The sequence below is a fragment of the Nyctereutes procyonoides genome, unplaced genomic scaffold, assembly GCF_905146905.1.
Source record: "Nyctereutes procyonoides isolate TBG_1078 unplaced genomic scaffold, NYPRO_anot_genome, whole genome shotgun sequence".
NCBI lineage: Eukaryota > Metazoa > Chordata > Mammalia > Carnivora > Canidae > Nyctereutes > Nyctereutes procyonoides.
The window spans coordinates 2431466-2446618 of NW_026575125.1; the positions used below are offsets into that span (position 1 = coordinate 2431466).

The 15153-nt window shown below is 41.6% G+C and overlaps 1 protein-coding gene across 1 annotated transcript; it reads left to right on the top strand.

The window, feature by feature from the left end:
- The first annotated feature begins 1757 nt into the window (after window positions 1–1757).
- On the top strand, window positions 1758–2147 carry LOC129518740 (fatty acid-binding protein, adipocyte-like). Its single transcript, XM_055338947.1, has one exon. It carries the CDS (start codon window positions 1758–1760, stop codon window positions 2145–2147), a length of 390 nt encoding a protein of 129 aa, XP_055194922.1.
- Window positions 2148–15153: the final 13006 nt, after the last annotated feature.

The following is a 15153-nucleotide window of genomic DNA, read 5'->3' on the forward strand; positions in this document are numbered from 1 at the left end:
CAGGAAGAGATTATTAAAAACTCAAAGATGATTTAATTTAATTAGTAGCCTACTTAGCAATTAGAAAACTCTTTGACCAACATTGTATGAACCGTTTTTTTCCCATATTTTAGCACAGATATTTTATTTATTATTATTTATTTTCCCCATATTGTAGCACAGATTTTTTAATTTATTTTTTTCAAGATTTTATTTATTTATTTAGTTATTTATTTAATTCATGGGAGACACAGAAAGAGAGAGGCAGACACGCAAGCTGAGGGAGAAGCAGGCTTCCTGCGGGGAACTCGACGTGGGGCTTGATCCCAGGACCCCGGGGTCATGCCCTGAGCCAAAGGCAGATGCCCAACCACTGAGCCACCCAGGTGTGCCTAGCACAGATATTTTAAAACGTGGCAGGTAGCAAGCAAAACAAAAGGTGAATCAAGTACGTGTCAAATCAAAGCAGCTAATAGACGTCAGTGAAAAAAATTCAACAGAAATATCTTTGTACCAAGTCTAGGAAACACATTTTCCTTGATGCCTCAGCTGGGAGTAAAAGGTCTACTCACAGGGATTGCAAGTCAAACAATTAAGTAGAAAGCTGCAGTTTGAAAGCCTCTGGACGTTTACTTATTTTTATTCTTCAGTAATCTTGAAAGCCTCTGGATATTTGTAAAGGTACTGATGTTGGTTGCAAAACCAACGCCAGCCTGGCTCACTTCACGCGGGATACTTGTACCGCCAGCCCTCAGCGAGCTGAAGAAGGTACAAAACGTAGCATTTGACTTCTGAAAACACTGTTTTTTCCCCTGAATGCTAAACGTGGAAGACTTGTCATTTGAGTTCTTTTTTCCCCCAAACATAGCATTCCCCACAGCATCAGGGGAGCTCGATGAAATTGGTTCTTTGTTCCATTCCAAGGGAATTAGCAGCTCCATGATGGCACGCGGGAAGAGGATGCTCTGGAGATTTATAATGTCAAGTGCCCCACGTGAACTGGACGCTGAGGGTACGTAGTTCACACCCAGTGCAACAGGCCCAGGCCAGTGCTCACACACCTGGGACACTCAACAGCTGGCTCCCAGTAATCCCTGGGTGTGGCTCAACCTGCAGCTGAGTTGGGCGTGAAGAATGGAGGCCATGGAGAGGAAGAGACTCAGCGGTAGCAACACATGAGATATAATTGAGGGTGTTCTAGATTTCAATACAAAGTTTACTTAATTCCTCTTCACCCCCAACGCTTACGGCAAATTTTGAAATCCGGTGAACTATATCTCTATCATTATTCATGAGGTCATGAGCCCCCCCCCAAGCCGTGCCCCGCAACAGGGAGCTGGGTTCCAGCAAGCGAGTGGCACATGGAGCACACGCAGCGATTTCAAAGATGCCGAATGTTCTCCAGGATGGAGATGGCTTCTCGGAAATCAGAAGGTCGATTCCTAAGATCACATGATCTGGGCATCTTTAAAAGGAAGTTATCTGGGCTCCAGAAGGTCATAACACCTTACGGACAACGACAGCTTTTTTCTCATCTTGAAGATAATCCTAAAAGCTCATAAAATGTGTGATGCTGGGATCCCTGGGTGGCACAGCGGTTTAGCACCTGCCTTTGGCCCAGGGAACGATCCTGGAGACCCGGGATCGAATCCCACATCGGGCTCCCGGTGCATGGAGCCTGCTTCTCCCTCTGCCTATGTCAATGTCTCTCTCTCTCTCTGTGTGTGTGTGTGTGACTATCATAAATAAATGAAAATTAAAAAAAAAATTAAAAAAAAATGTGTGATGCTTTTGTGGGTACCTGGAAACTTAGCTGCAGTGAAAACTTTGATGGATACACGAAAGAAGTGGGAGTGGGCTTCGCCACCAGGAAAGTGGCTGGCATGGCCAAACCCAACTTGATCATCAGTGTAAACGGGGATGTGATCACCATTAAATCGGAAGGCACCTTTAAAAATACCGAGATTTCCTTCAAACTGGGCCAGGAATTTGATGAAGTTACTGCGGATGACAGAAACGTAAAGAGCATCATAACCTTAGATGGAGGTGTCCTGGTACAGGTGCAGAAGTGGGACGGAAAATCTACTACCATAAAGAGAAAAGAAGTGGATGATAAACTGGTGGTGGATGTGTATCATGAAAGGCGTCACTTCTACCAGAATTTATGACAGAGCATAATCCAAGGGACATCGAGCTGAAGTTTGCATTGAATTCTACAACATTCTGTTGGATATATTGTCCAAACATGTATTGTTATTTTCTACTAATTAGCAAGCAACCAATTTCCCCCAAATGATCTTATTCAATGTGGATGTGTTTGTTAAATAAAACCTTTTAGATATAGAAAGAAAGAAAAAAGAAATTAGGAAGTCCTCGCTCATGGACACACGTCCCCAGCACAGGAGGATCCACAGAGGTGCCAGCCTCTGGCAAGCCTGATCAGGCTCCACTGAGTCACTGGCATTCAAAGAGATGCATTTGTCTGTCCCGAGGCTTCGGACAGAGGTCATCGCCACATATCATGCATATTCTCTCTAGGAGGGGACATTCCACTCAGTCCACGATTCTTATTTTGTCATTAGCAAATGTCTGACATTGTTCACGAGCCCATCTTACGAGCCCATTGTTCACGAGTTCATCTTAATATCCATTTTTGTGTGTGCCCTTCTGTTTGGCACGCGGAGAAGAGAATATTGAATCCTGTTTTACAGCAGATGAACTAATCTGATAGAGTTTCCTTGCTTTGGAGGTGCCGAGTTTTATTGTTTTTCAATTCAATTTTGTACAGAAAGTAATTCTGTCTATAGCTTTATGAGCTAAGGTGTCTGCCAGGACACACACACACATACACAGAAATCCACCATATTTGAGGGGAATTTGGGGAAGAATATGAAAGAGGAAGCAACCAACGGGGAGTTATTCTGCGATATTATTATTTGAAGATGTAAAGCCACCCCTGAGCACACCCCAACTAGTCATGATAGCAACTTAGATAATGGATTCGATAAAGTCAATAACCCGTACCTGCGTTTCTCCTGGACAACTGAATTTTTGGTTTGAGTCTTCAGCACTTAACACAGTATCATCGAGATTCCCGGATGGATGAATGCGTGAGTCTATTTCAGGTTGTTATCACCGTCCTATTATTTTTTTGATTACTGAGTACACAATACCTGACATACGGTGCTTTCTTTTTTGTGCATTTGAAATCTGAAATGAGCTCTAAAGTAAAGCTCAATGACGTTGTCAACTTGTCTGTTGGTGTTGGTTGGATCTTCCAGGAAGCACAGGTTGGCGTAAACGTAGGAGTGCCAGCGGTTAATTGGGGGTAAGAATATGATACACACGAGATGCGCATAAAAGGCAAGGGGTAGAAGGAGAAGAAGGATCCAACAAGGGGAGCTTCAGACAGACATGGCACCACCAACACAGAGAGAGGATCTGAAGCACAGTTTGCCTATTAACCGAGTCCCACACTGGGAAGAAATGGTGAGAACCCCCTCTTGCTCAGGGGTAACTGGAGCTTGACCCTAAAGGCATGGAAGTTGCAGCTCTCGGGCCTTGGACTCTTTGCAACCAAAACCCCAGGTCACACAGGGAGGTCTGAATGGTCTCTTGGGCCATCACACCTATGCCACTAGCAAAAAAGAGCAGAAAGGAGCCAGGATTCAGCCCTTAAAACTCCAAACCCGTGGCTCTTTCCAGGAGATTGCAAAGAAAGTTGCAAATAATGAGATTTTAGTGCCCGTGCAAGCCATTGTGTCAGGTGTCCACTTTGAGCGACTTGCAGTACCAGGCAAGATGCAAGCGGCTCTACTGAGAACCGAAGGTTGCTTGGAAGAAGAATCAGAAGATTTTACACTAGAATCTCAAGTACCGCGACCATGAGCTAGCTCGGACAGCTGTGCTTCTGCAACTGACCTGCTGGGAAGAATCACAGGGGCAGAGGGTACAAATACCACCTCCCGATATCCTGAGGAGTCCTCAGCGGGGAGGTGTGAGACACACTGCCCTGGAGGATCAAAGCCTTGAACCTCACAGCACTGCTGTTCACGGTGACCACCTTGCTCTGAGAATCCCAACTACTTCCAGCAACCAGAATAGGCTTCTTAGATTCCATGTGCAGGATGCTCCTGTCCTGTAGAGCTATGGGGCGTAGGGCCTTCTATCTGCGCTTTTTCTCTTCGTTCCTTGAAGAGCAGCTAATAAATATCAAATCTCTGTTCAGAAGTATCTAACAATGGACGTATCCATCCAGGGAAGCTCTGCCACACATCAGATAAAATTCAGTAATTTACTTGTATGCATTGCCAAAATGCTAAAGCTTAGGATTATGAAAACATAATTTGCTACGGGAAAAAAATATATGTCTACTTTTTAAGCAAGATTTTCCTATTTCCTCAGAAATCCCAATGAATGCTCACTATTATCAGAAGCCTTCTCTGTTTTCACAAGTCAGTAATGATCTAGGATGAAATAATGTAATTCATATCAAAAAGGGGTCTTCGAGGGGCACCTGGGTAGCTCCGTGGTTGAGTGTCTGCCTTCAGCTCAGGACTTCTCTCTCTGCCTGTGTCTCTGCATCTCTCATGAATAAGTAAACAAAATCTTTAAAAAGAAAAAGGGTCTTCAGTGAGTTCTAGACAACTTATTTGAGGTGGTGGAACTTGGAACAGGTTGAGAGGGTGAGAATGGGAGGTTGGTTTACAACGGTCAAAATAACCAACATGAAAATCCTCAAAAATGTAGACTTCTCATGTTCCTTGTGCCTCTGAAGTGCAGCTACACATCAAAGCTTGTGGGTAGTGCACAAGGGAGATTGGCAATTAACATTTAAAAACCAGCTAAATGCCTAAAATTGCAAATCAGAAGTCTGTAGGCATATCTTATTGTACATCCATTTCTGTTTGTGATCAAATAAGCATTAGGATCCAAGCAACATAAATTAGTTATTCTGAGCAGAAAATGAGGTTTGATTTATGACCTGAACATCTCACCTAGCAATAGCCTGAAACACTTGTAACATTCCTTAAAATTGAAATTGACCTTCTTTTCTCAAAGAGTGTAATTTGAAACACCTTACAACCAATTATTCCCAAATTAAATTATTTAAAATGTACATAAGACAAGGTGCATTGGTTAATATATACCCGGATCATTTGCTAATGAAGAGTGAAACAATTTCTGAAGGTGTTTATAGAAGGACCAGTATTTATTCAACAGAAATCTAATGAATTGGGGGTAAAAGCAAGTGCTATAGTGTGTCTTTCAATCTGGTTTTGTTTGCTTGTTTTTAATTATTAATGAGGCTCACAGTATTGTAGAGATGAATGTTGACAGACACAGTTAAGATGTGACTAGGTACAAAGGAGTTGTCTTGAAAATGTACTGGAAGCAAAAAAAAAAAAAATACTTGCTTTATATTCCTTTTTTATGTTTTCTAAGCACTAATTAATATTTCTGGGTCCTCTGTTTTAATCACTTTCAAAAAACCTGTTGATTTTAGGGTACCTGGGTGGCTCAGTGGTTGAGCATCTGCCTTTGGCTCAGGGTGTGATCCCAGGGTCCAGGGATCGAGTTCCACATCAGGCTCTCTGCATGGAGCCTGCTTCTTCCTCTGCCTGTGTCTCTGCCTCTCTCCGAGTGTCTCTCATGAATACATAAATAAAATCTGTTGATCTCTTCAATGGAACAGCCATTATCTGCTGCCATCTTAATCGGAGTTGGAAAAGGGAGCCTGCCATGTTGTGTCCATGTGTCCTTCAATGTCCTGAAGAAAGAACCAACCTATGTGGTCCCACATGGGAAGATGGGTGCTCACGTGGAAACCACCATGGTGGGGGCCACTTCAGAAGACTTGCCTTCTACTGGCCTCTACTCCAATATGCTTTCCGCTCCCCAAGTCCAGCGGAAGTGATTTCAAGAAATTAGTGACAAAACCAATTCCACTGTATACTCTGGAAATTACTTAAGAATATTCCTCAAAGGGGATCCCTGGGTGGCGCAGCGGTTTGGCGCCTGCCTTTGGCCCAGGGCGCGATCCTCGAGACCCGGGATCGAATCCCACGTCGGGCTCCCGGTGCATGGAGCCTGCTTCTCCCTCTGCCTCTCTCTCTCTCTGTGACTATCATAAATAAATAAAAATTAAAAAAAAAAAGAATATTCCTCAAAGAGAAAGTACTCCTTTCTTTGCTGTAAAGCATTCTTGACATCTTGATTTGGTTTGAAATTTCTCTTTATCCATAGCTGGGTGTGTGTGTGTGTGTGTGTGTGTATGCATGTGTGTGTGTGTTTTTCTACTTCCTCTTCCCCAATCAAAAACACCAAAAAAATTCTACTTGGAGAACAAATCCATTACAAAAACTTGAGAGTCTCCGTTTTAGAAGTGGGACTCAGAATCATCATGAAAGACAAGAAAAAACATATCCCTAAAGGTTGCTGGAACAAAGCACATAACGTTTTCTTGTTTGTTTGTTTGTTTATTTATTTATTTATTTATTTGTTTATTTAGCATGTTAGATTTTCAATGACTAGTATTTTCAGAAAAATACGCTTTGGATTTCAAGGGGTGCTTTCATCATAACATTGAAACCTGTGGGCTGGATGCAATATTAACAGAAGGGACTTTGTGAGTAATTTTGCCATCTGTCGAGAAGCCCCAAGAGACGACCAGCTCTGTTCTCTTACAAAGTACTGCTTTTAGAGCCCCTGACTTTATAGGATCTGTTTATATTTATGCATAATTGGGGAGATTCACCCTCTCAGATGTCCTTTCTACAGTTCCCAAGAAGTAGGCATGAAAGCTACACTTGGGAACATCAGTTCCTGAGGTCTCTGGTTCTGCAAATACCAATTTGTACCAACTTTCTGGTTTTCACCCACCCAACGTATGGCCATGGAGATCCTCAATGGTTTGGTTACAGAGGAGAGACTGTGAATGTTAAAGTTGATATTTGTGAAAGAGACTATTTTATACAAAATCCTTTATGAAAGAAGAGAGACATAGGAGGGATGATATCAGCAAGCAGACTGTACCTCAATCTGGGAGACAATAACTGGAAGGACAGATTGCACCATGGTCCCTATGGACAGAAACTCTTGGTTTATGCCTGTGAAGATACCTGGCTGGAACAGATTGTTTTCCCCCTCATAAAATCTGCCTGTGTTTGTGTTTATGTCGGTGACCTGTTGTTCTTTTGGGTGAACACCTACGCCTCTACACCAGTTTAACGGTGGTTGTTGTGGTCCAGTAAACGCACGTAGATGAGTCAGACAGAAAACTCTGAATGACCCATTAATTTGGCGCTCTGAGAAATGCATATTGCTCATTGGATTTAACCTTCATGGAGGGAACCTCGAGATTTCAGGCAAAGAAAAGGAACTTGCACTTGGTAATATATTAGTTAACATGAACTGAAAGATTTTTTAAAGGTACTTTGTGGCAATTTTCTGTCATTAATGAGCTCTCCACAGAAAGTAAACCCTGCCTGGCCCAAAGGGCTGTCCACCTGGATGACACTACCAGCTTTAGAGGCAAATGTGAGGATTATATTAAAATATGTGGAGTTGGACTATGTCCAAGTAGGACCGCACTTGTCCTCATTTTCTGGAGGAAGACCGAAACTGAAGAACTGGTTGATGCACATGCCCAGAGGTATGAAAAATACATCAATGCAAGCATGTGCATTTGCACATAGCAATATTTGTGGTCAATATGGGGATGTCTCAGAAGACCAGACACAAGGGTCACCCGTAAGACAAGACAGGAAGCAGGGTAAACATTGGAGGAGGCACCACAGTGCAACGTGCTGCAGGAAGTCCTACAGAGTAAAGGAACAGGGCACCACTCAGTTATATAAAATAACAGAGAAGATAAAATGTTAGCTGTGGGGACTTGAGCTATTACCCAGGAGGAGAATCTGGGGTCAGAGATCTCCAGTCAAACTCACTCCCTTGCATGAGCTGGATTAGGTCAGCAGCCCTGGAAAGGGTTGCTTCCCAACGAGATCAGTGAGCATGGAAACTTGATTTGGAAACTTGGCAGCAGCTAAGAGAAGCAAAGAGTCTGGAGGACGGCATCGATCCCCACGGCCAGGGAAAACCATATAAAACCTATCAAGAGCTAAATGCACATCCCTTCCCAGTAGAGAAAACAAGATAAGTCACAGAATCTCAACTAAATAGACATATGTGTGCTGCACCATCAAGTAACAAAATGAAAGAGAAAGTGTAAAGGATATGGAAGATGCCTCTTGAAGCAGTTTTAGGAAATTTAGTATAGGGAAGCTTGTTCCCGACTTTAACAAAGAAGTGAATTGCTAATCTAGGAGATGGCAAACGTTTTCTGTAAAGTGTCAGACAGGAAATATAATGACTTTGCCACCATATGGTGTCTGTTACAATTACTCAACTCCGCCTTTGTTGCATGAAGGCAGCCACAGACAATGCGTAAAAGAAGGGACATGGCTGTGTGCCAATAAAACTTTATTTACAAGGACATCAAGTGGGCCAGAATTGATCTATGGGCTATAATTTGCTGGCACAGGTTTCCCATGCTACCTAGCATAAGCACCTCTTGGGAGATTAAGAACTCAGCCCCAAGACCTGCGGAAAGGAAGCTGTATCTGTTTTTGTTTGTTTTCTAGGGTTTGTTTTTTTTTTTTTTTGATTTTTTGATTTTTAAATCTGTATTGATTGATTGATTGATTGATTGATTGATGAGTGAAAGTATAGAAGTTTATTAAGTAAGGATACAGAGAAAGCTCTCAGGAGTGAGAGGGGTCCTGACAGGGTGGCCACTAAGGGCCTGTAGGATTGGCCTTTTATTGGATTTATTTATTTATTTTTTTTTAGAGAGAGAGCACAAGTAGGTGGGAGGGGCAGAGGGAAAAGGAGAGAGATAGTCTTAAGCAGGCTCCATGCTCACCATAGAGCCCAATGTAGGGCTTTACACCTCACCACCCTGAGATCATGACCTGAGCAGAAATGAGGAGTTAGACACTCCATTGACTGAGCCACCCAGGGGCCCCTAAGAGAAACTATATTTGTAAGAAGATGCACAAGCAAACATTATAGAATGCATTTCAGACTGCTCTGATTTGCTGGGACAGCTTATAAGATTCAGGGGAAGTAAAGTGACAATAGACACATGCCCCCGACACATAGATATACGTACACACACACACACACACACACACACACACACACACAGTATTTGAAAAGCACTGCTCCAACACGTGGTCATTAATGGTATTAATCTTTAACAAAAGCAGTAATTCCCTAGTCAGAAGAAATATATTCGTTGTTGATACGACATGAAAAATTGTTATGGAAGTCGCCAAGGGGAGAAAAACAAATGGAGTCCATAAGGAAGCAACAGTAAAAGGATGTAAAAAAGAAGAATCCCTGTTGTCTCCAGTCTGTGTGTCTATAGCGAGTGAGGACTGAAAGCCAGGGCCGTCCTTCCAGACCTGCCATGAATGAACCATCTTCTGTGTCAGGACAACGTCACCACTGGGGTTATTTGTGCTGCCAGGCTCCCACCGCTCTTGGATCGGAAGCAAAGAGGGGAAGGCTGCATACAGGAATTGGTAACAACCATCCATGAGAAGCCCCAGAAGTAGGACAGGGTGGGGCGGGGTGGGGAGAGTCGGCCCCAGACTATCTGGGAGGAACCCTAGCCACTCAATGAGGTGAAGAGCCAAACTCAATGTCCCCAAAGGGCAGGATCAATGAACCGCACTTGCGGGGAAGTGGGGAAGCCGCACTTGCAGGTCTGACCTCAAAGAACTGTGAAGCCTTAGCGGGAAAATGCAGCACACTCCGTGCTCGTGGGTGGATGGTGAATGGCTCAGACCCAGATACAGATGTAGGGCTTAGATTTAGATACAGGGGTCATAGAAATATATAAATGTAGATGTAAGCAGTAGAGATACAGGGATACACACGCAGGGGACATGTAGATATAAATGTGCAGTGGATTTAGCTGCAGATGGTAGAGACGCACATCAACGCACACGGATGTTAGATGCACACACTACATCGCTACGTTTGGGTCGACACCTACTCCCGTTTCAACCTCTGTAGCGCTACTGCTACCTTGGACTGGAGCTACCTACAGAAAACTCACTCTCATGCAACTTCACACTTGGCCTTCTTCGGGTGCACCAGAATGTTCTACTGACACGATTAACCACAACACACCTAATGGCTGGCTCTGAAACACTCCCTGCTCTGCATAACCCAGATAAGAAACCAGTTGCAAGACTCACGGTTAAAAGGGAAACTGCACCTCTTACCATACATTTTTGTGACTCTTGTTTATAGAACTTATGGATCAGGGTAGCCCAGGGGGCTCAGCGGTTTAGCACCGCCTTTAGCCCAGGGTGTGATCCTGGAGACCCCGGATTGAGTCATGAGTCGGGCTCCCTGCATGGAGCCTGCTTCTCCCTCTGCCTGTGTCTGTGTCTCTCTCTCTTTCTCTCTCTCTATGTGCATCTCTCGTGAATAAATAAATAAAATAACTTAATGGATCAGAACTTAAGTGGCACATCTCCAGACACTGAGCCGGAAGAGGAAGAAATAGTGCATCGTGGAAAATATAAACTATCGTGATCATACTGAGTAAGCTGTATTCCATGTGGCGTGTTTAGACACATGTGCCTTCTCCTTCCATGTCAAAAGTTTTGTTCCTGTGTACTTGAAAATGTTTTCTTCTCTTGTCATGTTTGGGAATCAGTTCCATCTGCATGGCTGCTTACTTCTTAGAAGAGGAGACAAACAGGAATCTTCAGGAAACATTGAGAATATAAAGGGTGGACCGTCTGGTTACACAATGTAATCTAGAAGGATGCAGGAGGAGTCACTGCAAGTATCATTGTGGCTCCAAAATGTGAGTTCAGTATGTTGATACGCATACGCACTCACACAAAATGTCATAATCTGACACATTCCGTGTACCTAGGACAACTGAGCAACCACAGCCGTGCAATGAACAAACAGCCGCCTACCTGAATACCATCATCCATCTGATGAGTGAAATTTCCACTAAGAAAAAAAAAAAATCACTGTCCTTCTCTCTTGATGATTTCTAGCAAAACTAATGAACCTAATTCAGCCAACACAGCAAACAGCAAAATGAAAAATACAGAAACTTGGTATTTCCCCATCAATCTTCCTTTACCATTATACGCCAGAATATACCAAAATACCTAACAAATGAGACTTAATGAGTGCCTGTCTGCAAATAACCTCAATCTTGTGTTTAAGTCAAAAATACAGTGAAGAAAGAAGGTATTATTATGGAATAGAATTAAGACCATAATTTTGCCCTTAAATAAGTGCATTGAACAGGGAATGTATTCAAGTGTCTAGAACGGTCTCAAATCGAACCTCTGCATACCCATCACTTAACGTTCTCTAAAGACACATCATCAATTTCTGTTCATTTTCCCCAAAATCCCTTGCTTCTCCGTGCTTCTCTCTGAACAACTACCAAAAATGTCATTGATGTTTTCAACAATTAGCCTGTTGTCGCTAAACTCTTGGGACAAGACACAGCACCTACACTATAGGACCTTGTAGCTATGTGATTATTTCCCCTCTGAGATTCCAAGTAAGCACAATTAGCGAAGTCGGCTTGCGAGCTGTCAATGAGGAGTGGAGGAAACGGGTGTGAGACGTTCCCATTTGTTAATTTAGCAAAACAGAAGGGGGATGCTGGGTCACAGTAGCACCTTGTCGCATGTTCAAGAAATTCCTCAAGCACAGACTGATGGGTAGAGCCCTAGGTGAGCTTTACTCTGCCTTACATTTTAACCATCTTTGTGCTTCTCTTGGGTTCCCCCAAATCTCTCAGAACTCACCGCTTTCCAATACGGGCCACTATTCATTGACTGGGAACCTGCCAGCTGAATGCTGGATTAGGCAATTTGCAATAAAGTATATTAACCTAAGGATTTGCACATTCAAGAATTATTTGCCTATTAACACAGCATAATCCCTTAAGACTAAATACCAATAGTTAAATTTCAGGTAAATGTGCTTGAAAGATTTTGAGGCATGATCTTGATGTATGTTAAAAGTAAAAAAAAAAAAAAAAAAAACCCTTAGCCTTACTTTAGAGAATCAATTCAAGTTCCAATCAATGTTTGATTAAATCTGCATGCACGTGGGATCCCTGTGTGGCGCAGCAGTTTGGCGCCTGCCTTTGGCCCAGGGCGCGATCCTGGAGACCCGGGATCGAATCCCACATCAGGCTCCTGGTGCATGGAGCCTGCTTCTCCCTCTGCCTATGTCTCTGCGCCTCTCTCTCTCTCTGTGACTATCATAAATAAATAAAAATTTAAAAAAAAAAAAAAATCTGCATGCACGTTTAAACGCTAGTTGTGGAAAGAAATAGATCAATGTGGAATAATTTAACAGTGATTATTTTTATTTAAATATATGTAATAGATCTCTACACAAATTATATCTAAGACTTATGTGTTACTCGTACAATTTAATTCAGAACATCTGAACAGAATATGGATGGTGATGAAAATTTAGAGAAAAGGGGTACTTCCTGGTTTCTTATCGAAATGAAGTTTTGAACCAACAAGCTTCAGAGGCAATATCTAAAATTCCTGTGTTGTGAAAAAAAAAAAAAGAGAGAGAAGAGAGAAAGAAAAGAAAAGAGAGAAAAAAGAACCCACCTACAAGGTTACAGTAAGGCCAAAAGTGCTTGCATATGGAATAAAATTTTACTATAAAATAGCATCAATTATTAATAGCACTTTTTTTGTAATGTAGATGAAAACAATGCATTTTTCAAGAGGAGATGCTACAATAGATATCAGTAATGTTCTCTGGCAGATTAAAACATTTGCTAGCAATATACAGAAACAGGTACGAAATGGACACCTTTAACACATTTTGCTGCATGTATGTCTTATGTAATGGATGCTATTTTACACCCCACCTTATTGGGGTGTTGGAGTTTAATTCAACTGGGTCCTGACCATCCATAAGTAAGTGATGTTAGGCACATTCCCCAGTCTCTCGGAGTCTATTTCCCCATATATAAAAAAAGAAATAAACTAAATTTGATCAATATGTGCAACACAGAGCTCAGCTGCAAGGCTTTTATCTAGTCAAAAGAGGAAAAGAACAAGGAGAACAAGATATATCCTGCCTTGTAAATGGGTCACCACTAAAACTCCAACCTTGCCTGTCATGAGGATCCCCTGGCCTTTCTTGAAATCTGTCATATGAAGAGTGGTTCCACACAACACTCAGACCACAAGCTGGACAAGCCAAGGAGGTGATTTGGTGTTTTTTCCCTAGAGAGATGTCCATAAGGGTTGGAGTCAAGTCAATATTCTTTTCTATTTTCTAGGAGTCAAGACTTCCGAGGCTCTTGCCAGCAGACCCCCTGAACCTCCTTGGTATGGGGAGTAAAGCAGATTCCTTTAATGTGTTGGGGATGACATTTAACTCAACAGTGACAAATCAATGGTAGATGGGTGGATGGATAGGTAGATAATAGATGACAGGTAGATGGTAGATAAGATGAATGACAGATGATAAATATAGTTGGTGGGTGAGGATACATGACAGATAGATTAGATAGATAGATGATAGATAGATAGATAGATAGATAGATAGATAGATAGAGATAATTGATAGATAATAGATAATTGATAAATGATAGATTGATAGAATAGAAGGATAAATAGATGATAGATGATAGAGATAATTGATAGATGATAGATGATTGGTAAATGATAGATTGATAGAATAGAAGGATAAATAGATGATAGATAGATGATAGATAGAGATAATTGATAGATGATAGATGATTGATAAATGATAGATTGATAGAATAGAAGGATAAATAGATGATAGATAGATGATAGATAGAATGAATGGATGCATACATAGACAGGATAGATGGACAGACAGATGGATAGATAGATGATGGGTGGATGGATGGTTGGATGGATGGATAACAGACAGAAAAAATATAGTTTGTTGATGATATGTGATAAATACATAGATAATAAGTAATAGATTATAGGTGGTAGGTAGGTAGTAGATAGTTATGAATAGATGATTGACAGATGATAGATTAGTTAAATAGATGAGAGAGAAGGAGAATATACCAAGTCAGACATAAAAATTTAGTGTTCAAAGTAATATAGGTTCAAGTAAGGTGCACATACAGTAACCGCCCCTTTTTAAAAGGTAACATCCTGTTAACTGTGTAATTCGGGGTAACCTCTGTCAAGACATAAGCATGTTCACAAATTCCTCCATGTTTTTGCAGCCAACCCTTCCACGTTACTCCTGTCCCTAAGCCAACACAATCCATGCACAGCGCTCCCGTTGGTCTTCTCCACGATTTCATGCAAATGCCACCACGCGTGTAGGTAGACGTACGTGCCTGACTTTGTTCACATGGCCTCGTTTCGGAAATTCATCTCTGTTGTTGCATTTTATTAGCTATGTTCCCTTTGATTGATGAATCCTATTTATTGTATAAGTGGATAAACAACACTTGTTGGTGCGTTTAGTAGGTGATAGACATATGGCTTGCTTCCGTTTTTTTTTTCTATTTTGAACGAAAATGCTATAAATTCACGTGCACGTCTCAGATAGATATGTGTTCACCTCTCTGGTAGATACCTACGACTGGCTTTTGCAGGGTTATGTGATTAGTTTATGTTCACATTTGATCAACAGTCTCACTGCTTTCCAAATGGGTAAAATAGATTATGAAGAGTCAATTTCTAGAAATTTGTATTTTTAACACTCGATTACAAATGCTAGCAAATGATGGTGTTACTATTAAGGTTTTGCTGGTCTAAGGAAAAAAAAATCTATGTATTTATTTTTAAGTTAGAATTTTACTACCTGATGGCTTAAATGTTCTTTTTATATGCACGGCACATGGTTAGTCAAATGGTTAATCTAAGAATAACTGTACAGAAACATCTAATTTCCCACAGGACCACAGAATTCCTTAGAATATTTGATTCCGGGTGCAGAGACTATTACTGCAAACCTACATCTCCAATAGATGGCTCATCCTAATTTACCACCTTATTATCTGTAAAAATGCAGCATATATTGAACAGACATTTTGAAGACAGATGGCTTTTAAAATTTATCCTATTTGATTTTAGATCACAGCAT